Consider the following 24,868-nt stretch of genomic DNA (forward strand, 5'->3'; position numbering starts at 1 on the left):
GCCTTACACTGTCAATGGACGTATTTAAGATTTTATGAAATGTGACCTCTGTCTGTCACTGTGTATTGGGATGTTATGATATTATTAGGGTTGTCAAATGATTAAAAAGATTAATTGCACAATTAAAAAAATTAATCACGATTAATCACACTGTTAAACAATAATAGAATACCTTTGATTTAAATATTTTGGATGTTTCCTACATTTTCAAAAATATTGATTTCAATTACAAACACAGTATACAAAGTGTACAGTTCTCACTTTATTTTTGATTACAAATATTTGCACTGTAAAAAACAAAAGAAATAGTATACTTCCAATCACCTAAAACAAGTACTGTAGTGCAATCTCTTTATCATGAAAGTTGAACTTACAAATGTAGAATTATGTACAAAAAATAACTGCATTCAAAAATAAAACAGTATGAAACTTTAGAACCTACAAGTCCACTCAGTCCTACTTCAGCCAATCGCTCAGACAAACAATTTTGGTTACAATTTGCAGGAGATAATGCTGCCCACATCTTGTTTACAATATCACCTGAAAGTGAGAACAGGTGTTCGCATGGCACTGCTGTAGCCGGCATCGCAAAATATTTATGTGCCAGATGTGCTAAAGATTCATATGTCCCTTCATACTTCAACCACCATTACAGAGGACATGCATCCATGCTGACGATGGGTTCTGCTTGATAACAATACAAAGTAGCACAGACCGGCCCTTGTTCATTTTCATCATCTAAGTAAGATGCCACCAGCAGAAGGCTGATTTTCATTTTTAGTGGTTCGGGTTCTGTAGTTTCCACATCAGATTGTTGCTCTTTTAAGACTTCTGAAAGCATTCTCCACACCTCGTCTCTCTCAGATTTTGAAAGGCACCTCAGATTATTAAACCTGGGGTTGAGTGCTGTATCTATCCTTAGAAATCTCACATTTGGTACTTTCTTTGTGTTTTGTCAAATCTGCTGTGAAAGTGTTCTTAAAATGTGCTGGGTCATCATCTGAGACTGCTATAACACGAAATATATGGCAGAATACAGGTAAAACAGAACAGGAGACATACAATTCTCCTCCAAGGAGTTCAAACACAAATGTAATTAATGCATTATTTTTTTAACGAGCATCATCAGCATGGAAACACGTCTTTTGGAATGGTGGACGAAGCATGAAGGGACATATGATGTTTAGCATATCTGCCATGTAAATACCTTACAACGCCAGCTACAAAAGCGAACGCCTAGTCTCACTTTCAGGTGACATTTTAAATAAGAAGCAGTCAGCAGTATCTCCTGTAAACGTAAACAACCTTGTCTGTCTTAGCAATTGGGTGAACAACAAGTAGGACTGAGCAGACTTGTAGACTCTAAAGTTTTACATCGTTTTGTTTTTGAGAGCAGTCATAACAAAAAAAAAAATCTATATTTGTAAGTTACACTTTCACGGTAAAGAGATTGCACTACAGTACTTGTATGAGGCAAATATTTACAGTGCAAATATTTGTAATAAAAAATACTAATGTGAAGTGAACACAGTGCACTTTGTATTCTGTGTTGTAATAGAAATCAATATATTTGAAAATGTAGAAAAAATCCACAAATATTTAATAAATTTCAATTGCTAGTCTATTGTTTATCAGTGTAATTAGTCGCAATTAATTTTTGTAATCGCAGTCAATTTTTTTGAGTTAATCATGTGAGTTAACTGCAATTAATCTACAGACCTAAATATTGTGGTTGTTGACTATTTGTCTTTGGTATAAGAAACCTAATGGGTTTACAGGTTTAAAAATACACACTTTACGAACCAATGCACTTCCAAACATGTAGACTCTGTTATATCAGCTAACACAGGTATAAACTGCACATATGTGTAACATGCTTGGAATGCCCTTTCAAATGCCTTTTTGTTACTTCGGAAACCCACTAAAAATAAACTGTAAAAAAGAAAATGAAACTAAATACATCCATAAGGTATTGTGTATCTAGCTAGCCAATCCTGCCCTCACTGAAGTCAATGGCAAAATGCCCACTTGATCTTTGATGTTGGGGGATTGGGCCCTCATTGCAGCCATTATCCAGTTGCTGTACCTCTGGCAGTAGCAAATGTTTCTGTTATCATTCCAATGTGATCTCAACTCCAACCAGCAATAGTTAACAGGGAAAGTACTTGTGTGTTCTTGCAGTAGCCAAAGATATCAGTGCAGAAATAGTTACATCTCACTCAGCTAATAAGCAATTTAAAGGTATCCTTACTCAGTCTCAGCCACTCCCATCTGTCTTCCCATTTGTCAATCATTTCTTTTCTCTTCTCTGTCAACTGCAATAACTTTTCCTTGATCTAAGTTTAAGAGAATGGACCAATGTTACATAAGCACCAAATAACTCAACACCACCAACCACACTGTATAAGCCAGGGGTGGCCAAACATTTTGGCCTCAGGGCAACATATGGCTATGGAAATTGAATGGCGGGCCATGAATGCTCATGAAATTAGGGGTTGGGTTGCAGGAGGGCTCCGGCTGGGGGTGTGGGCTGAGGATGAGGGATTGGGGGTTCAGGAGGGTGCTCTGGGCTGAGACTGAGGGGTTTGGAGAGCAGGAGGGGGATCAGGGCTGGGGCAGGGTGTTGGGGCACAAGAAGAGGTCAGGGGGGCAGGCTCCGGGCGGCGTTTACCTCAAGCAGCTCCCAGAAACAGCAGCATGTCTCCCCTCCAGCTCGTACCCAGAGGTGTGGCAAGTCAGCTCTGCATGCTGCCCTGTTCACAGGCGCCACCCCTGCAGCTCCCATTGTCTGTGGTTTCTGGCCAATGGGAGCTGCAGGGGCGGTACATGGGGAGGGGGCAGCGTGTGGAGTTCCCTGGCTGCTCCTATGCGTAGGAGCTGTAGGGGGGACATGCTGCTCCTTCTGGGAGTTGTGCGGAGTGGGGCAAGATCCCTACCCTGCTCCCTGGCTGGAGCACCAGAGTGGGGCAAGCCTCGGACCCCACTTCCCCGCTGAAGCTTGAGGGCTGGATTAAAATGTCTGGAGGGCCGGATGTGGCCCCTGGACCATAGTTTGCCCACCCCTGGTATAAGCTGTTACCACAAACAAAAGGCGCTGACTTTCAGAAACAGGATACACTGTGCAAAACCATCAGTGGGGAATTTAAAATTAACTTAATGGAAGTGGGTGCAGTTGCTTACTGTCAGCAGTAACCCTTGGTGAGGACACACTGATGTTCTGAATCCTGATTGTAAGTACAATATTGCAGTTAAAATACAGCATTTGCATGACTTGAGATAACAATATTTACTTTAAAACTACAACATGTAGATTAATAAGAAATATAAATTGGACCTGGCTTATTTTTGCCAATCCAGTCTGCATTTTGTTAACTGTCAGCAGGATAAAAGAGGAGCAACCACTTTTTTCTAGCAGATAATCCACATTACTTAACCTATGGATGTTACTACATGTCAGTAGCAGTCTCTGTTAACAGTCATACCACTGACACACCTACATGAACCCCACATTGCTCTCAACAAGAACATGGGTTGGAAAAGCCTCTCCAGGTGCCTACTAAATGCCTCCTTGAGGAGACTGCACTGTGTTTATCTGTAATGCTGACACAGAAATAATCGATTCCCTGAACAGACAGTAACTTTGCTATAAAATAAGGCTCCCCCTCACTCCTCCCATCCGGGGAAGAAATGAAGGTTGCGCATCTTTCCTTAGGCTTAGGGCCTCTCTAACTGGGTCCCAAACGGATCAGGATAAATTAGGAATAAAATCCAGGGTTTAAGCACTAGGGAGTCAGAGATTTCTCCCTTATGACTTCAGGACAGGACAATTTTCCCCTTAATATTCCACCACCCACAAGCTAAAGATTGTTCTTGCGCAGCGAGGCACAAAACCACTCCTACGCCTTCTTCAAGTAGGCTCTGTATTACATCACTCCCCTTGGTTTTGATAACACTCAAGGCTGCCTTTTTTGCTCATAGGTGTCATCATCCCAACAGTGCACATCCCTCTTCCACATCAGAACTGAGAGTGTCACTTCTGTATGTTACCTGGACCAAAAGGTAAGTTTAGGTGCCAAACTGGGGACTCTAATACTGATCCCCCACATGGATATACAAAGTGGTACCGCTGAATTGACCACAGATTAGAAATAATACAGTAATCTCACCAATACAAGTGCAATGGACCCTAAAGTAATGCAGTCATTATAAATGAACACCTCATTAATCAGCAGATTACACAATGCAAGCCTTCTCTAACCAAAACAAAATCCATAGTTCAGCTGCACTGCAGCTTTTGTATAGTCAGCAGGCAGAGTACCTCCTCTGATGCATAGTGTTTCCTTGCCAGAAGAGATTTGCCAAGCTCAATGCACGTAGTAAAGCTGTCATTTCGGGCGTCAATTTCTGCTTTGATACCCTGGTGATTGTTCATTAGTAATTCAACCGATGAAACATCCCTAAAATGACAAATTGTGGTTTAGAAATGTATACTCCAAAATTAATGGAAGCACATAGTTGTTCTTTTAAACAAATAAACTACAACAGAAAGGCACAATCTAGAATGTATTAATTCCCAGTTTGTCATTATACATAAGAGACAAGAGGGTACTCAGCCTCTGCGTGATGTGTATGACTGGGGACAGGATACAAGGATACACATCTATATCCTGCTCAGTACTAAGAGTAAGCACTATGCAAAACTAGTGTTGTTATTAGTGCTTGCCTCTCCAAAATGGGAGAGAAGAGGCAGGCCCACTCCCCCTCTGCACTGGAACTAGACACTGCTTCCTCTCCACATGTGGCACAATGGCCATGCTACCCTGAATCACCATGACAATAGTGGCTCCTGGAGCCTGCACTGTGGCTGTGCCTTATAGGCACAAGGAATCTAAATGCATCTAACAGCCCTTAAATCTAACAAGAAAGAGCCAAGCATTACCAGTCAGTAGATATTCAATGAAATGACCATACAAGAGAGTATAATTAGTCTTCTTGAAATCAACAGGCTGAAAGGCTCATTATAAAAGAGAAGGGGTATAAGGGATTGATGACGAATTGATATGGCAAGAGGGATTTTTTAAGCTATTCGCATATTTATTTTCTGTAAACAAAAAAGCAACAGCTGCATTAAGATGGAACAATTTTGATCTGAAACAGACATGAAGTGAGCGAAGGGCTGTGACGTTAACTCCTTAATCCTATGGTTTACTCTAGACTCTAGAGGCTGTATGAGAAAGAGCTGTAATTGTCCGGCTATGCCGGAAGGACAGGAGCTGTGTTCTCTGTAAGCTGTGCACTTGGGCAGCTATTGGCTGCCCAGGAGAGATTCAGATGGTGCCCAGCTGATTAGTGGAGCTCTCACAGCCCGTAGCATGTGTTCAGGTGCCCTTCCCCCATGCTGCTGCATCCTGCAGCTGCTCCCCTCCCAGGATCCTCCTGTTAGCTGTGCAGAGCAAGGATGGGGTGGGGTGGGGTGGGGAAGGAAGGTGCTGATGTCAGGGTGTCCCCCTCCCTCCCGCCCCTATAGCTGATCTCCGCAGAGCAGGGCAGAGGGGGGACAGCCTGGCTAGGACTCTGCCGTAAATGGTGAGTGACTGAGTACCTTTCTTAAAGAGACAGTGCACTGTTTCTGAGATTTCCCCAGCAGTCAGCTCACACAGTCTCTCTCTCTCTCCAACCCCTTCCCCCAGCCCCCCACATGTACCCCATCTTCACAGAGCAGGGGAGGGAAGACAACAGGGCTCAGGACAGAGCAAGAGAGCTTTCAGTGAGTGCCTTAAAGAGACAGCACACAGTGTGTCTCAGAAATGTCCCCAGCAGACAGCACACACACAGTTTGTATCACACACACACACAGTCTCTGTGCTGTGTGTGCAGTGCGTGCACACACACACACACACTTTCTCTTTCACACTCACCTCTCAACACATACTTGTATCATTGTTATTTCTTGGTACTTCCTGCAATGCACATATATTCTCTGTAATTTTATTCTTTCAAAGTGTGTTATTTTAATGTTTTGACTGGTCTATGCATTTCATAATTTTTATTTCTCTTATACTTAAATTTAATTCTTTGAGCAGTGAGTTCTAAAATAACTAACTTGTCCTGGCTGGAGTAATTATATGCCTAAGATTTTTGTTTCACTGGTGGTGCACATCTGCACATACCTCAGTGCACATAACAAAATGTATTCTGCACGTGGATGGAAAAAATTAGAGGGAACATTGGACAGGAGACATTGAATGGGGTTTAAATAGGCTGCAACTTTATTCCTAAATGTCAGGGAGTACCTGGCAAATAAAAGTGTACAGTGCAGGTAATTCCATAAGCAGTTATATATATGGGGGGGGGGGGGAATTGCAGCTGTCAGCTCCCCCCACCTTTTTACCCATCCTGTTCTACAGCCAACTCACTGCTGTGACCCCACCTGCCCCTTCAAATGATGATTAAGGGAGAGCTCGGCTCCCCCTTTTGTACCAGTCACAGGACTCCTGAATCCCCCCATTTCTAGTCCTTTAAAGAATACTGCCTTTGAATCCTTTGTCAATCCATTTTATCTGATCACAGTATTCCTTCCCTATGGAGTACCTGCGCTGGACATCCAGCCTGTGATTACATAATAAGTTGTGACATCACAGCCTCCTCGCCATTTCATGTCTGGCCAAACTAAGCCCCCAACCTACTGTGGGGAAGGCAAACTGAACCCCACCTCACTTTGGCCAATCTAGCAGCGAGGAAAAAAATTCCTTTCCAGCTCCCCAAGAAAGGACTGATCAGTGTAATGCCCACAGCGGATCATGAGGAGACCTGGTATTGAACTACTCCCATGGAGGGTGGGGGCAGCTTTGCCTGGTTTGGGGAAAAGAGGGCTTTTCCTGCACCAGTGTGGACATGAGTAGCCCCCCACCTTCCAGTAATCTGGGGGATGGGGGGGAAGGGGAAATAGGTCTGAATCCCCATGCTGATCTGCTGTCAAACTGCCATAGCAAGTTATTCTCTGTCCATCTAGCTCTCAACAGGGCCACTCTCCTTTTCCTAGGAGCCAGGAGCCAGACAATGGCCCATACAACTTAATGTGCGGTGAGGTCATCCTCCCAGAGTAGTGAAATCTCTCTTTTTCACTAGTTCTCTCCAGCCAGCTCTGCAGTTCCTTCCATCTGACAGTCAGCATAGCTGCCATTCCTAATTGTGGTATGGGTAGCCAGAATGCCACCCACTGCCTGCTTTTCCTCTGTCTATATGGAAAGGTTGATTAGACAGCCATTTTATTTCAACTGGTTGGAGGGATCTAAATTATCTAGATAACCTTGCTCCCATTATCTTGGCTCAGTCCTTTAAACAGGCTGCTATATTCCTCAGCAAAAGTAGCAGCCTTACCATAATAATATCATAATATTCCATTGCAGATGTTCACATTACCTTGGCTTCTCTTGGGCTTCAATCTGCCGGATAACATCTTCCATCCAGAGCATGAGATCACGAACCATGCTGAAGAAACGAAATTTATCTCCTGTATCCACCAGTCTAACCCTGCGTCCCTCGCAGGCATCCAGCAATGCTTTCCATGCTTCCAGGACCTCGTTCTCCCGCTTCTGGATGTCGTCAGCCTTGTCCCCAGCATAGGCAGCCTGTAGGCGTGCAGCATCCTCTTGCAGCTGTCTCACCTAATGTATTTAAAAAGCAAACAACAAAACTGCACCTCAGCTCGTGTATGCTTTTTAGTCAAAACAATCCACAGCGTAAGGAAATTTCAGATACTAATTAATGTTTTGAGTTTCTCCTTAAAGTGTTTTATAAGTTGCAACTTTTCAGAGTTGGAACTTTGCATTGTGAAAGCCTCACTCTTGGTGTCCTGTCAGCCTTTCATTTTAGAACTTCTCATACCTAGAGAAGTAGAGACTTCTGGTTAATAATCCTCAGAAGAAAATCACATCAATTCCCTATTGCCCGCATCTTGCGTGATCATTTATACCAGTGCAAAATGATTCATAGATTTTAAGGCCAGAAGGGATCATTATGATCATCAAGTCTGGATGAAATAGAGCATATCTTTTAGAAAGACAGCCAGTCTTGATTAAAAAACTTCAAGTGATGGGGAACCCATCATATCCCTAGGTAAGTTGTTCCAATAGTTAGTTATCCTCACTTAAAAATTTGAACCTTATTTCCAGTCTGAATGTATCTATTTTCATCTTTCAGTCACTGGATCTTGTCATGCCTTTGTATGCTGGACTAAAGAGACTACTACTATCAAAAAATCTCTTCCCCACATAGGACCTTGTAGATTGTTAAAAAGTGACTTGATCACATTCTCTTGGATAAACTAAACTGACTGACCTTCCCAAGTCTCTATTACAAAACATATTTTCTAGATGTCAAATCATTCTTGTGGCTCTGTTCTAAATCTTTTTCAACGTTTCCAACATCCTTTTGGAAGAACTACACACTGTACTCCAGTAATGGCCTCCCTAATGCAGCATATAGAGGCAACATATCTCCCTACTCCTAGTTGATACTCCCTTGCGTATGCTTCCAAGGACTATGTTAAACCTCTTAGCCCCAGCATTACACTGGGATCTCATGTTCAGTTAGTCATCCAGCTTGATTCTCAAATCATTTCAGAGACAATTCTTTCCAGGATATAATCTTCTATCCTGTATAAGTGACCTAATTTCTAGGTACAAAACATTATCAGAACATGATGATAGTGTGTTACATCCACTTTGCACTCCCTTTGCACTAGTGTAAATGACTACTCAAGTTGCAGGGCCATTGTGAATTGGCCCAGACACTCCCAACAATGAAGAAAAACACTAGTTCATAGCAACCAAGTTCACTTGCATTTCTCCCATTTGAAACATTCATGTTAAAAACAGCTGTATGCCTTAGTGGGGATTATAATTCCTAGTATGGTATATTAATAGCTATTCTCTTTTTTGCCTATTTAATATACTTGCCTTAAGAAAATACATTTTCTTAATTGTAGTTTTGACATTTCAGATTGTTTAAATGTTTAATGAATTAAACACACTGACAGTTACTGCATTTTGAACTCTACTAATCTTTATATTGTGCATGCGTAAGTACAGAATGTGGAATGGAATAAAATCAAATCAGAATGAGCTCATTGTGTCCATCATCTGAACAGTTTCTGAATTTTAGGGGTGAAATGTTCAAAAGCACTTGGTCTTGGCCTAACTCTGCTCCCACAGAAGTCAATGAGAGTTTTACCATTTTAAATGTCCTAGTTTACTATTTCCAGAAACTAATACAAGAAGCAATAGTGGTGAAGTTATAATATCCAAATGCATAACAAAAATAGCTGTTTGGTAGATTAACTGCATTTAGCAGCAAAGAATCCTGTGGCACCTTATAGACTAACAGACGTATTGGAGCATGAGCTCTTTGCGGCTTTTACAGATCCAGACTAACACGGCTACTCCTCTGATACGTAACTGCATTTAAAGATCTAAGGTTTTTATCAGCCACTACAAACAAGAATACCAAGCATTAGAAAATCTGGAGAGGATTAAGGCATTTCCTTTAATTTTTGCTTCCCCTCCTCCCCCCTGCATACAGTTTGGAACATCTGTCCTTCCACTGGACAGTTTATTTTGTGCAATGTTCACAAATGGAGCAAATATGGGCACTGGGGCATGGAAAAATTCAGTGGTGACTTTTTAGCATAATTACTACTAACCTTCCCAAGATTGTGTTAAGAGCATAGAAAAAGCTAAAATCTGTGTTTATATATTAGCACTGATATACAAAAAAAACTTGATAGATTTAATACCAGCTTAATAACTCACTGAAACTGCTTTAATAGGTGTTCTATTTAATGCAAATTAACATTTTTTCTTCTTAATTTATCTTCCAATTGCATAAACCAGACAACGTAATGCTGGCACTACTATATATGCCTATCTGAAACAGGCCCTCTGGGAAGTCAGACTGAGCTACCCACCTATCCTACAATCCTTCCTTCCATCCACGTTTTTATATTGTTACGCAGCAGCCCAGTACTAATGGGAAATGTATGGCTAACGCCTTTAGCTGGGGTTGAAAATCTTACCTTCATTGCCTGTCATCATAAGCAATATACAAGCCCTTTGACTTTATGATTTCTATTCTAATCAAGCACAGCACATGACAAATGTTCAGTAAACAATTATCTGTATATATAGAAGGCGGTGGACTTCTAGAGTGACTTCTAACACTCTAGACACTAACAGAACTATACTATATAATTAGAGAAGCAAATTACAAATACAAGTAGTAAAATAAGCCACGTGATGTTATTCACATAGAAATGTTTTTGAATAGCAATCCACAATCTTGTCTCTCAGCACTTGGTGACAGATATCTGATGTCATCCCAGATTCCTACATCCAGACACACACTGAAAAGTTGCTTGCATAATACACACCTGGGTGCCTAAAGCCTGAATATCATGTTCAAATGTTGTGTGCATCCTCTGCAGTGCTTCCACTGTGTTCTGGTCTCTACCAAGTTCCTCGGGCAGTTTCTTGTGTTTATCTTGAATACGTCCAAAGATCTCCTTGGCATCGTGGTAAAATTTGTGTAGTTCATAAGAGGCTGCTAGAATCTGTGTTCTTGTGTCAATGAGCTCCAAGAGGTCAGCCCATGCCTCATTAAGACCATCCTTCCACTCTGCAATGGTGGCTGCATCAGAATGTCCAGAATTGATGAGCTCATCTGCCATGTGGTTAACAGTATCAACACGTTCCTGTCCAATGTTTCCAGTGTCTCGGGCAAATTCGCGGAACCGCTCTTGTAACATCTGAAATGTGAACAAAGAGCTGTAAATCAGCAGTGCCCACGCTATATTTTTTTTACTTACATCTATCACTGGGGATTGCAAATGTGATGGGTAGCACATGACTTTTTAAAATAAATTATGTAAGATCACCAGGAATGCTATACTGGAGTGTCTTACATGCAATAGAATTCGCAAGCAGGAACCTGAAATAGTTTATGACAACTGTAGGAATCCCACAACATATCGCTTATGTTGTAGTGAAGAGACAAGAACATGCAAATGACTCAATATCTTCAAAATATAGTGTGTATCAAATAAGCAAAACCTACTATTGATTTATATTACCCAGCTAATGTGCACAATTCCCAGAAAAATCAGATTTGTCTGCAGCTATTGCCAAATAACTTACCGTAACATGTTCATAATCCTGTCCCAGCTCGTGGGATCCTGCCACCACTTCCCTTTCAGCAATCCATTGCTCCAAGTCATCCACCTCACGATTGAGCTGGAATAGCCTGTGTCTCTCATCTAGTTTGCCCCTCCTCTCTTCAGCTAGATCCTTCAAGCCTGCATACAGCTTATCCACCTTGGACTGGCGCATACTGATACGCTCGCTGAAAAAAATCCCCAAGAAGATGAGTCACCACTGATTTTTTAAAAAACAAACAAACATCAGGGATCAAAAAATCTAAGAAGAAAAATCACTGTTAGAATATTTAGCCCATAAAACACGTCTCTGAAGTAACTAAAACTTTGCCTGTAAACATTCGGACCAGATCCTTATCTGGCCTAACTCCATTAAAGTCAATGGAGTGCTGCCAATTACACCAGCCAAGGACCTGGCCCAACATGCAAATATAGATCACACCCATTAACTGTGGAAAATGTAAATGTGAACAAAGAACCTCATTTACTGAGGTTAAGATCACACGATGGACTTGTCCTAGGACTGAGAGAAAGGACCTGGACTATCTCTCCCTTGGTTCAAGCAGTCAGAATTTCCTTCAGCACTGAAAGTTCATGCTAAATTGATGGTCAACAGCACTAACGGGTTTCTTCAGTCTAAGGCTCAATAATCCAAAGGAAACTAATAGTTCCGTTTACCAGATCTCCTGGATTTGTTTCCTGTGAGCTGCATAACCCCCTTTAACGTTGCCTTTCCTCTGCCAAATATACAGGTTTACTAGGTTATTGCAATATTCAATCAGTAGAGCCATAAAAACTCAAAACTGACCATGAGTGAGTGCTTTTAAATTATGCAGCACACACCCTTCCAATAGAGATGGAGACTGTCATCGCCAAGACTCTCCCAGCTCCAGCCAGACTAGGGGTAGGTTAAATAAATTTACCATAGAGCCAGTGTATTGTCAATGGAGAATTCAGTCCCCGTGGCTGTAACTACCATGGTAAAGTTACTTTTTTAAGGTCTCTTAGTGATATATAGCCTGAAATCAATCTCTGGTAAAGGTCATAACTGAATTGGCTTCTCCTATAGTATGTAACTCTGGATTTAACTAATTTTTTTCTGATAGTGTCCCTTCCATTCTCATTCCATTGAACCATGTGATCTAATAAAACAGATTTAGCCACCTGGAGCTGTCTTTGGAATAGCCTAAGAATCTCCTATTTCCTTCATTCCAAGGGCGATATTTCTTCATGTATTAACTTTCTGTCATCATGAACAAGGCTCCCCTCCTTCTGAGACAGACCAAATGTAGAGGCGTTGGAAGTCTCCTGTGCCACAGGGCCTATTACAATCACCAAGACACCAGAGTATCCCAATACTAGCTTTACAAGCATGGTGCTTTTCCATGTGTGTTAAGAGTGAAAAGCTGGATGTGTAAGCACAGATACATTGTATAGGGAGTCAACATAGGAGATATTGGTGTATATTTGTAGAAGCAAGCCACACCCATAAAGTGGGGGGCTCTAGCTACAAAGAGGGGATGGCTAGTACAGAATTCTGCGCAACCCTCAGCAGTCTCCAGAGACAAGTCTCTGTCATCCTTAGAAAGTAAAGCTGCCTTCCTCACTATAAACCCCAAGGCAGGGCAGTAGCACCTCCACCCAGGGGCACTTCCACTGACTTTCAAAAGTGAATGGGCTTGGGTGATTCTAACTCACTGACCTAGTGCTCCCCGCTGATGTGCAATGGGAGAAAAGAAAGAGTATCTGGATACTCCTCCCCTATACAAGCAGCATGATTGGATTCCTTTTTTCTACAGGAATGCACATGGAAGTATTATGGTTAATGCACCAGCCCATGCAATGGCCCCAACATGCCCAGTACTAATCAGTAGTTGTGTACACTAATCCTGATCAGAGTATCAGCAAATTGCGCCTTGCAGTCTGGTGCACTAGATCTCCCTGTGAAATTCCACCCTGACAAGGATGCACCAAGACATACCCCTGTTGTTTGGCTAGGATAGAACTTGGTCCCACTTTGGACATGTTTTCCTGAGTTACTTATAATTTGTCTTAGTCTTTTATCTTTCACGGTGCACCAATGAAGTGATCTAATTGTCAAAGGCAGTTAAAAATCCAACTGTAAGGGATTACTAACCTTTCCGGATGATTGTCTGCAACCAAAGTTCTGCTAGTCTTGGAAAGCTGGTGCACTGTCTCAGCATAGTCTTCTACTGCCTGTTCCAAAATCTGGTGTTTCTTCAGCATGGACACTGCACTCTGTTCATCCTGTAACAGGGACAGAATGATACAGTCAGGTCCTCCCCTTTAGAGAAATACTCAGCAATGGCAACCTCACCAGGTTGGGTGAAATATGAGCAATCAACTTGACAGCAGTGTAGAAGATTTACAAAGGATTGCTCTTAAGCGCAACTTGAAGAAAACTTGTTCTGACAATGGTATAAAAATGTTAGTTAAATCTATGGTAAATAGTGTCCATTCACAGTGAGAAAACAAGTGAAAGGGTGAATACAATGACCCCTCTGGGATCCAGAGCAAGATTAAATCAGCTGTGCATCAAACATGTTGAATTTCCTTGACTGTGAAGAGCGCTGTGCATTTATAGAACATTGGTGATGTGTAGGGCCCATGACAACAGAAAAGATTTTTGACATATCACTGGTCAGGCTTTGCAATTACAGCCTTGGTCAAAGATAAGAAATTCTAAGGACCTGGAAAAGACTCCCCAAAAATGCCTGCAGAAATTTTGATTAAAACAATATGCAGCTAAAATTAAGTAAAATAAAGCACGGCTGACTATGTAACTTGAAACCACCTATAAGTGTTTCTCTCTGAAACATTCTGGTGGACTGATTATTTGTGGTTTCATTTTTATGATTTCTTTTATTTGTTATGCTTGCGAAACAAAGTAAAGCAAAACACTTGTTAGCTGGGCACTGAATGCCCCTGGAATCTGTTACATGGGTCTGAAATGGTTATTTATTGCCCAGGGGCATTAAAAATAATAATAAAAAAACCTATATAGCATACTCCCCTCCCTCCCCCCGATACTGCAGAGAGGAAGGAATAGATTGTTTTCCCTTATGTGGTCTGATCCTGTTCGGATTTGACTACAATGGCAGCAGCAGCAGACCCTTAATGGAATGCCCTGAGTTCTGAAGTACTTGGCTAAATTCACCAGTACAGATTAGCTGTTTTACACTGCTCCAGTGATGCAAAACACCTGGAAATTTCGGCTTACGAACATTCATTTGGTTCTGGTGACTCTGGCCGTATATCAGTAAACAGGAAAATACATGTATGGCACACACCAAATGCAAAAACAAGATTCCTTGTAAAGCACTAGTGTTGTGTGTTAGTGGTACAGGTATTGTCAGGTGATGCTGCACTGTTAACATGACCTGGTACTGCAAGACCAGTGTTCTATAGGAAAACAGTAACTTGTGAGTAGCATTACCCAAACAGAGATCTCTTGTGGGATCTCATGAGTGAATTCAGTTCATTTATGTCACCACTGTATTTGTGACATATCTGATTACAGAATCAGAGAAACATAGGGCTGAAAGGGACCTTAAGAGGTCACCGAGTCCAGTCACCTGCACTGTGGCAGGACCAAGTATACCTAGACCGTCCCTGACAGGTGTTTGTCTAACCTGTTCTTAAAAACCTCTAATGACAGGATTCCACAACCTCCCTTGGAAGCCTATTCCAAAGCTTAGCTATTGTTAAGAGTTAAAAAGTTTGTCTTAATATCTAAACTAAATCTCTTTTGCTGCAGATTAAGCCCATTATGTCTTGATTTACCAATTCTCCAATTTGTTAAGGCCATTTTGAATTCTAATCCTGTCCCCCAAAGTGCTTGCAAACCTGTTTCACCATAAAGCTACTCACCTTGGCTTTCTCTTCTGACATCATATAGAGTTCCTGCTCACTCATCCACGCTTCAGCCTCTGCAGCATCGAAGTAATACTGCTGTGCTTTGTGAGACTCCTCCAGGCGTTTGTGGCGTTTCTCTGTCTCCTCAATTAGGAGTTTCCACAGCTGTTGCAAATCTGCAAGTCTCTGCTGAAGCGCTTCAGCATTAAGGCTGCTGTCTGTAATAACGTTTTGGCTCCTCTCAAAAATGTCATCGATACGAGGCTGATGTCCTTGAATTTCCTTCTGAAGTGTCTACATTGGAAAGCAACATATTAATTAGAAACAGCATCTGAACACACTTACAAAATGAGGATGCCAGGCAAGGCTGTCACCTAAGGCAGAAGGGTAGCAGGCACAGCAATACATACCATAACAGTTTGTGTGGACAAGTTATGACTGCCTCCTGCATGAGTACACTGTAGGAAAGGGCTCCCTGAGTTCTCTCAGCCTTCAGCACATATGCACTGAAGCATCCATAATTCAGCCCTAAGCACTTACAGCAAACAGACTCATTCCAAGTAGAGCCTCCTCAAACATTTTTCCTGGCAGATTCTGGGCACCATTAATTAACAGGGACAGAAACAACTCTAACAGCAGCTACTTACCTGATTTTTCTTTATCAGTAACTGCACAGTCTGGAGGTTATGTCCATGATCTGTAGATGTTGCTATAGGCATCCTCTCTCCAACCCACAGCTGAAAGAGAAATTTCAGATAATCCCCATGAAACATCAGTGATATTGATGGGAGAAGAGCTGGAGGCTGCGAGAGATGCCTTGGGAAATGCAACAGTCTAATGTGCTAGTGAGAGATTAATTCAGACAAGTCCCCTTGATGGGGCTGAGCATTTTCTAGCATTTGGGGAATGTGATTTGTACTCACAATTTCATCCTCCACATCCCGGTTGAACTGGTGGACCTCTTTGGAGGCCAACAGATTTGTCTTCCTTTCAGTCAAGGGTTCCAGTAGCTCCAAAAATTTCTTCTGTACAATAAGGCGTTTGCCATCTACCTCATCAGTACTCTTGCCCTCCTGACTCAAAGCCTGGGCCTGGCTTTGCAACTCCTCTACCTCCTTCTTACGAACATCCATTTGGTTCTCAAGCATCTAAGTAGGGGGAAAGTGCCAAGAGAGCTTGAAAAACTGGGCATTCGTATAGATGCAATTTGCAAGATTAAAAAAAGTATCATTAGCTTCATAATCCTGGGCAAGAACAAAGGAGGAATCACAATAACTAGGAATTCACCATATTAATAATGACTGTGACATGTTTTGCAGTGACAGCACATGAAGTAGACTAGATCCATTTCCTGATAGGGAGCGCCAGTGCATGGAAGCAGGATTAAGACCAGATTCACGGCTGAATTGCTGGACTCAGCACCATTGAAGTCAAGGGAGTTGTGCCTGCTTCCAAAAGTAGTGCATTTGGTCCCCAGTTCTTACTCTTTTACTAGTTGCTCACAGCTTAACTCTACTCCAAACTGTTCAGTGTAACAGCAGATGCAGAGTCACTTTATTCACTGCTGTAATTACTGGGAATCAGGGAGCCACTCACAGGTGGGGTAGGGAGGGTAGCCAATTACTGGAGGATCCCCACATGGAAAGAAACTATCAACAGAAGGGGAAGAACTGGGGAGGAAGAGGACAGATTGCACTGAGAGATGTGGGGATGGGGTATCTAATGGCTGCTGCTTTCCCTTAAAAGAAGGGACAAACAGGAAGAAAGAAGAGCAAATTAAATCTTAATCTAAACTGAAAGGGTCCTTTATCTGTTCCTTGGTTTGCTTACAACTAGGGTTGCCAACTGTCTAATTGCAGAAATCCAAACACCCTTGCCCCACCCCCTTCCCCCAAACCCTGCCCTGCCCTTTCCTGAGGCCCTGTCCCCACTCATTCCAGCCCTCCTCGCTCTGTTGCTCACTCTCCTCCACCCTCATTCACTTTCACCAGGCTGGGGCAGGGTGTTGAGGTGCGGGCCCTGGGATGGGGCCAAGGGGTTCAGCATGTGGGAGGGGGCTTCAGGCTGAGCCTGAGGCAGGGGGTTGGGATGTAGGAGGGGGATCAGGGTGTGAGCTCTGGGAAGCAGTTTGGGTGTGGGAGGGGGCTCAGGGCTGGGGTGTAGGAGGGGGTTTGTGGTGAGGACTCTGGGAGAAAGACTAGGTCTGGGAGGGGGGCCCAGGGCTGAGGTGAAGGAGGGGGTTTGTGGTGAGGACTCAGAGAGAGTTTGGGTGTGGGAGGGTGTCATAAACAGATAGCTAAGGGTTAATGTCTCTTTCACCTGAAGCACCTGACCAGAGGACCAAGGGGTTCTGACCTGTGGGAGGAGGTTTGGTGTGTGGGCTCTGGGAGGCGGTGCAGGAGGGGCTGGGGAAGAGGTGCGGAGGGGGTTTAGGATGCAGGCTCCGGTCGGGCAGCGTTTACCTCAAGCGATTTCTGTAAGCGGCAGCATGTCTGGCAGTGGCTCCTAGGCTCACGGGCGGCTCTGCCCCTTCCCAGGAGCAGCGCCAGGGTTTCTGACGCCCTAGGCGGACGGCTATTTCGCCACCCCCCGCAGCCCCGGTGAACCTACCGCAGTCATGCTGGCAGACGGTCCGCTGCTGGAAAGGCTCTGGTGGAGCTGCCGCAGTCATTTCGGCACGCGGTCTGCTGGTCTAAAGGCTCTGGTGGAGCTGCCGCAGGCATGACTGCGGTAGGTCCGCCGGAGCCTTTAGACCAGCGCACCGTCCGCCGAAATGAAGGCGGCAACTCCACCGGAGCCTTTCCAGCAGCGGACCGTCCGCCGGCATGACTGCGGTAGGTTCACCGGACCCGCGTGCCGCCACCCCCCCCCCCGGCAAAATAGCACCCCCCCCAAATTCTGGCGCCCTAGGCCATTGCCTAGGTCGCCTAAATGGTAGCGCCGGCCCTGCCCCTTCCTGAAAGCATTGCCCCCACAGCTCCCATTGGCCGCAGTTCCCGCTTCCCAGCAAATGGGAGCTGCAGAGTTGGTGATCGGGCAGCGCACAGAGACTCCACTGGCCGCGCCTCTGAGGAGCTACTGGGACATGCCAGCTGTTTCTAGAAGAGGTGTGGAGCCAGGGCGAGTAGGGAGCTTGCCTTAGCCCTGCTGCGCCGCTGGGCTTTTAGTGACTTAAAATCTCTCTGATTGGCTTCAGTAGCCTCTGGGAGATCGTTCCCAGTTCCGGGAGACTCCCGCCCAAACCAGGTGGGTTGGCAACCCTACTTACAATTGCCTTTCCTTCTATTCTATTCTAGACTCTCTGCTCAGTCTGTTTACCTGTTGTTTTTTCAACAGGATGTTGACACTGGTGAGATCTTTTCCATAGTCATCAGACTGTATCTGACTCTCCAAGCTGTTCAGCCATTTATCCAAATCAGCACAACTCTGCGTGAAAAGCTCAGCCTTATTTGCATCAAAGAGTCGCTGAGCCTTGGTTTGGGTAGTAGATTCGAGCTCCTCCCACATTTGATGCAGGCCTGTCAGCTTTTCTTTCACTACGGTTTCAGTCTCTGGTTTCTCTGCAATGAGCTGCATCCCTTCCTGCAAAGCACATAGCAAACATAATGACATTAGGGAAGAGCACTAAAGGTCTGTCAAAATTACATGTCAATTATTCTTTCCAAAACAAAGCCTACACAGTCCCGCCACTTCCACAAGGAGCAAGGTTCCTGTACGCCAGGTCTGGGAGGATCTGGAAGGGTGGAGAGTACCGGCTGCATACCTTGCTCCCCTCCTTCATTTAGACCCTTAAAAGTCCCTCCTCATTGTGGGTTCTGCGGGGATCTGGATCTGTTTTTGTGGGGGTGGGACATGCTCACCCACAAATATGTGGGACAAAGTAGAGCAAGTTATTGAAAAACAAACCTGCCGTAACTTGTGCAGGATCTTCACAATACTGTGCAACATTTGGGGAATAGGGAGACCAAGGGTAATGCTGGCAGAGGGAGTACAGTGCAGTATGACTGTGCTATCAAGATGCTGCGGTAGAGGATGGGTGTTGCCAGGCAACTATACCTTTGCCCCCACTGGCTCCCTCCCAAAGTCACCAGCTTTATGGTGCTGAACTCCTAGCTTCTTTTGCATGCTAGTTCTCCTTCCAATGGGAACAACAACATATAGGGAAGCAGGGGCCCTATATTTAAAAGAACCACCAACAGAGTGCCTGGACTTAAAAATATTTCTTCATTTGGAAAGATTTTCTCCAGCTTGAGAGACATATCCTCTATTTAAAAATATGCTTATACCTCTAGAACTGGTAATCTCTCTCAATACGGAACAAGCTTTGTAATGGTGACTTCTGTACACAACACTGCACATTTAATACAAATCAAATCCCAATAAGAATACAATGTTTTGCAATTGTGGTTCAACATACAACTTTGGTGCAGGTATTTTATCCTTTGTTGCAATCTGACTTTTCCGGGACAGAGGATGGGAGCGCACTAGCATTGCTGAAAAGGTAGTGCTGTTGGTGAGAGCAGTGTTTCAGTTACACCGATGAAAACTATTACTGTTGCAAAACACAGAAAAACCACTAATGGGATACAAAGAGTGCCAAACTGGGAAGGAAATGAGCAATTATGCTAACTTACAATGAACAGAAACTCATTGTCAGAGCTAAAGATGAGAATTTCTTAATGTTCCAGTGTTCTTTCTTTCAAACAAGAAAGCAGAAAAAATAGTACAGCACATTAAAGCCATTAAAATCACTTGATCTAGCTCAACGGAGATGTTATTTGTTCACAAAACAAGCTGAGCTTTAACTTCTCACATGAGGTTTGTTTTCTGTTTAGTATTGTGATTGTATTACAAAAACAGTGACAGTCAGAATGGCACCACGGGTTATATAGTTATTTTCTTTCCATGATGCACATAGTTACCGTGTACGGTTTATAAATCAAAATTATGATTTTTGTACTTTCCAACCCTGGCATCTGAAAATCAACTTGTGCCTTCCTCCTTACATCATTACAAGTAAGGACGACTTGGCAATTGGACGGAATTGGCAAACTGGCTAGTGCATGCACTACAAAAACCTGGATATCTTAAACTGACAGAAAATAGCAAAAAGATTAGATTGATGAGAAATAGAACAGAATGAAGTGGATTACACAGAGGATAAAACAGACTGAGATATAGCCACAAAGAAACTGGACAGACTTGCTTTTCATAACTGTATTTGGTCAGCAATGATAAAAACTTTTTTGGTCTAAATTGAATAGACGATCAAAGACAACAGGGGTTTCATCTGTTGACTAAAGAGAAGCTATTTTTACTGTCATTTCTCTGAAGACAACCATGATTTAAAGAGAGAGGAAGTTTATAAAATGTTCTTTATTTACCTTTTCAATTTTCTCTAGCCATTCTTTGTTGGATGCAAGTTCTGCCATAAATGCCTGGTGTTTTAGCCATTTACTGTGTAGATTCCTTGCTTCGTCATAAGACATATCCTGGGCTGTGAGCATCTTCTCATTGATCCAGAGTGACAGCTGAAAAAATGTGAAAAAGAATATGACTGTTTGAGATTTTTTAAACTGTCTGTAGTACAGAATCAGAGGTGGGTAGAAAGTTTGAGGGTATTCAGAAGCAGGGTTTAGGCTGGCCCATTCCAAAGATAGAGGCAAGAAGTTTGGAACAGATCTGGGAGCTGTTTGAAGCCAGGACTCTTGTCTGGGGCAATCTACAATATACATATAACCAACATTTCTATTATATGGTATGGGCCTAATCCAAAGCCTAATGAAGAAACTGGAGAAACTCCCATTGATTCCAATGAGCTTTGGCTCTGGTCCTATGTGTTTAATACTTGCAGTATATCAAAACACCTCTGTCTCTTTCAGACTGTACTTGATTGACACTTGGGAAAACCACCTTCCCTGTCTGTTTACATTCTGTCACCGTGCCCCTGTCATGAAAACTCAACATCTCCAACATTTTAACACAGGGTATTCAAAATGACTACTACATCAAATGTGTTATTGGCACTACTACAGAGGCCATACCTCGGTGCAGTGATAAAGGGCCCAACCCTATCTCCATTGAAGTTAACTACAAAGCTCCCACTGAATTCAGTGGAAGCTGGGTCAGGCACAAGAATTCTAGTTATTGGTAAGATTGACAGTATGTTTCCTCTATTTCTCTGTAGGCAGAAATCTGATCCACATGCCACCAACACAGTCTTAAAAGATTCTCTCAGAAATGTCCTACTTAGAACTCTGACCCTATATTAGGATACTGTAGTGTGGATCCCTCATCTGCATGAAGTCCCACTGACATCAACGTGACTTTACACAAGTGCAGAGATCTACATTAGTAAATCTGCATTGAATCAGAAGTTCTATCCCTATACCTATATCAAAGCAGCGTTTTACACAGAAGTTTTTGTTGGAACTTCACATTATGTCTATGTCACTCTCATTATATGAATACACATGCGCATGCGCACACAATATTCATTTACACTATACTAAATTAGAACTATTTCTTTGTCTAATTTTCACTAGGTTCTTTAATACCCAAGGACTATTTCTTTCTTTTTTTTAAAATGTTGTTTCCAAATATTCATTAAACATACTCCTGTAATTCAAACAAAACCAGAATTCCATTCCCCTTCATATAAATACAGTTCATTCCTTTTTGCTTTGATTGTCCTGAAATATATCAACAATGAAAATTTTCATATCAAAACTGAACAAACAAGTAAAATTTTAAAAATATCCTTTTGGTCAATAGCAGAGGTAGTGAGAAATAGCAAAAACAATGCTTGCTACTAACACTAAAAAAAAACCAAACCTTTCCTCTGTTGAAGCTCACATCTGAGTGGCCTCATTCATACCTGGCCGTGTTTTTTTTTAATTATGAAGAAATGCAGCACAGAACACTTACAAAAGCTTATGAGGAGATGCACATTCTGCATCTTTAGTATCACCATCCAAGAGGAATATATGTAAACAAAACCTAAGCTTTGCTACTAATGAGGCCAATTCTGCAATATGCACCATTCTACAAATAAAACACTATGTGAGCTAGAGTAGTGGAACAGATCAGGAAAATTTGCCAGATCACTACTGCTCATTCAGAGTTCTTGGACAACAAAGTCCATTTACAATTCATGAACATTTTTAAAAGGTCTTTAAAGAGCATGGTTAATCTTTGTAAAAATAGAAAACATATAAACAGAGTCAGAAAAATTACTCATCTGATCTTTTTACTGAATCTAACTAAACAACAATGCCCATCTTAACACAGCTATTATAGGTCTAAGGGGGTGACAGGGAATGGAACATATGGACTCTGAAGGTTTAACAGTCAGAGTCCATATTAAGAAATACATTATATAGCTCTAAATCAGTAATTGTACACTTAACCTTCCAGAAAAGAGACAGGTCTTACACACTAGTAATTACTGTGCTTGTCTCCCACTTGTCTGTTTTCTCTCAATGGCAATATTAACCCCATCTGTGGATCCTTAAGTGCTTCACAAAGGAATGTATCATTATCCCTGCTTTACAGATGGGATAAACTGAGGCACATCAAAGAGAAGTGTTATACAGCCAGTGTCAGTAAGGCATAAAACCCAGATTTCTGACTCCCAGTTCCCTGTTTACCTCTTCTGACTCACAAAGGCACTCTAGTCAGGGATTTTTAGGCATCAGCATTAAAAGCTTGTCTTTGAAACTAGCAGTGACAGGTATTGGTTGCTGCAAGCCAGCATTTTCTGTACTGATATAGACACAATGATGTTTCAGCAGCAGTTCATTCCCAGAGATACTGCCTTGGAAAAAAAAGATGTACGTATTCTAGTAAGGCTAAATCTTTGTCCTACTGAGATCAATGGGAGTTTGCCATTGGCTTCATTGGTTCTTAATGCCAAAGGAGCTGAGTACTAGATATTCTCCCACTTATTGCACTTCTGTCTCTTAACACAGTTTCCACCATTGACTCTTGGGAAATGATATCATTTTCCTTACTCTTCTCAGACACGGTAAATATGCAGATTGCCAAAGTTTATCTGGAAGTGCAAGGTTCATAAATGTCTAAAATTTATGACAAAACCTGCTGGCACTAAATGAACAGATGGAGCATATCTGACGTGGAATCCAGCCAAAACCTTCTTTAACTCTGACTTCTCAAGAGAAATCAGACCAGAAAGTGCTGGGACTTCTAAGCATTAACAGACGAAATTCAGCTTTCCAAGCTCTTCAGGGGTAGGCTACCTAGGAATGAGGATATAAAGGAAATGAAATGGCAAAATTAAGCTTTCAAGGCACAAAATTCAGGAATTCTACCATTATCTGCTACGATTTCACTGGTGTCATGCTTTAATTTCATTCATTTGGTAGATTTATTTGAGACATCCATGTTTATGAATGGGAGAGAGAGACATGAAGAATGATGCCCAGTTAGTAACAATGCAGCAGTATACCTGGCTGCTAAAAGAGAAAACCTGTTGCTCTGTCCGCTCCCTATAGGCTGACCTGTCCCTATGAGCATTATCCTGTTTTCTTTCTGTGCACCACTGAGTCATGGAAAGGAAGAACTGTGTGCCATGGGCTGGACTCAGTACAGTGCCACTGCTAGATTGGGTGACTAATCATGAGACTGATAGTACTGTGAAAGGAAAGGACTATTCAAAAAACTTTGTTAGGTTACTGTTGACAGTGATGAAATGGGATACATCTGTAACTGAAAGTATGCAGGGAAGATAAGGGATCAACTGGGGACACTGGAAGATAGAAGCAGATGACTGGGGATCAGATCAGGTCTCCTAACCCAGTCTTAGCCCTATGTTGGGAACAACATGGAGCAGCATCACTTCAGGGGAAGCTCTGGAAGGCAGTGTATTTCAGGAAGACACAAAGCCTCCAGGAGCACTAGAGCGCATGGGGTGAGGGGTGTACATGCTGAACTATCCCATTCATTGTGTTCACCTCTCTGTCCCTGACAAACTCCATTAGCTGCTGAAGGGAGTGCAGGGTGGGAGTGAGGAATAGCTCTGTCTCCTCTCCACCATTCAGGATGGCTTCTGCACTAGGAGAGCTAAGACGGAATGATCATTGTGCTCCAGCACATTCTAACAGGCTGAACTAGACCTAAGAGAGATTTTGTATGAACACCAATGTAAAATCCAAATTCCTGTTGGTCAGGTGCAGGTTTAGAATCTGGAGAGCACATCAACATTCATACAAAGGCCCAAGTCCAGAGAACCAGATGGATCTCTGTTATTATTAATACTCTGTAGGAGGGAAGAACAAACTGCCAATACCAGCAGAATTTTTATTAATTTGTAAGGTTTTTATTAATGGGGTAATACTATTTGGGCCAAAATTCATGGCTATACAAGAAAATGCAACTCAGTTGTGGGCTTGCATGAATGCAACTGCACTGCCTTCAGCAAACATCATTTGTTTAGGTTATGAATATTTTGTATGTTTCTCCTATGGAATGAGCAATTATTTCTAACTATTGTACAACACCATCTTTGTGGCTTGTGTTCTGCATTATGTGGTTGAGAAGTATGGCTGATAAACTGAAATTTAAAACAGCTATTTCCCAATCGCCTCACTGAGGGTCTCAGGTTTGCACAGCTAATTTTAATGTGTGTTGTAAGCGATGCATGAAATAACCTGATAATCACTAGACTAATTCCACATGTTAAGAGAAAGATTATTTCCCATTTTAAATATTGCCTGCAGTGCAAAAGGCTCATGTCCAACGATAGGAGATCTGGACAGGAATGTT

At 42.5% G+C, this 24,868-nt stretch overlaps 1 protein-coding gene across 3 annotated transcripts in view; it reads right to left on the reverse strand.

Moving 5' to 3' along the window:
- Positions 1-24,868, reverse strand: part of SPTBN1 (spectrin beta, non-erythrocytic 1) — a 219,862-nt gene that overhangs the window by 18,494 nt on the left and 176,500 nt on the right. For all 3 annotated transcript variants that reach the window (XM_030557719.1, XM_030557720.1, XM_030557721.1), the window contains 11 exons: positions 20,470-20,616; positions 18,404-18,667; positions 16,009-16,233; positions 15,733-15,822; positions 15,101-15,379; positions 13,347-13,477; positions 11,193-11,397; positions 10,430-10,804; positions 7,423-7,667; positions 4,319-4,457; positions 2,252-2,336 (listed from right to left, as the gene is read on the reverse strand). In XM_030557719.1, coding sequence (XP_030413579.1) covers positions 2,252-2,336; positions 4,319-4,457; positions 7,423-7,667; positions 10,430-10,804; positions 11,193-11,397; positions 13,347-13,477; positions 15,101-15,379; positions 15,733-15,822; positions 16,009-16,233; positions 18,404-18,667; positions 20,470-20,616 — 2,185 coding nt within the window. The remainder of the gene's footprint in view (positions 1-2,251; positions 2,337-4,318; positions 4,458-7,422; positions 7,668-10,429; positions 10,805-11,192; positions 11,398-13,346; positions 13,478-15,100; positions 15,380-15,732; positions 15,823-16,008; positions 16,234-18,403; positions 18,668-20,469; positions 20,617-24,868) is intronic.

Source organism: Gopherus evgoodei, chromosome 3 (assembly GCF_007399415.2).
Source record: "Gopherus evgoodei ecotype Sinaloan lineage chromosome 3, rGopEvg1_v1.p, whole genome shotgun sequence".
Taxonomy (NCBI): Eukaryota; Metazoa; Chordata; order Testudines; family Testudinidae; genus Gopherus; species Gopherus evgoodei.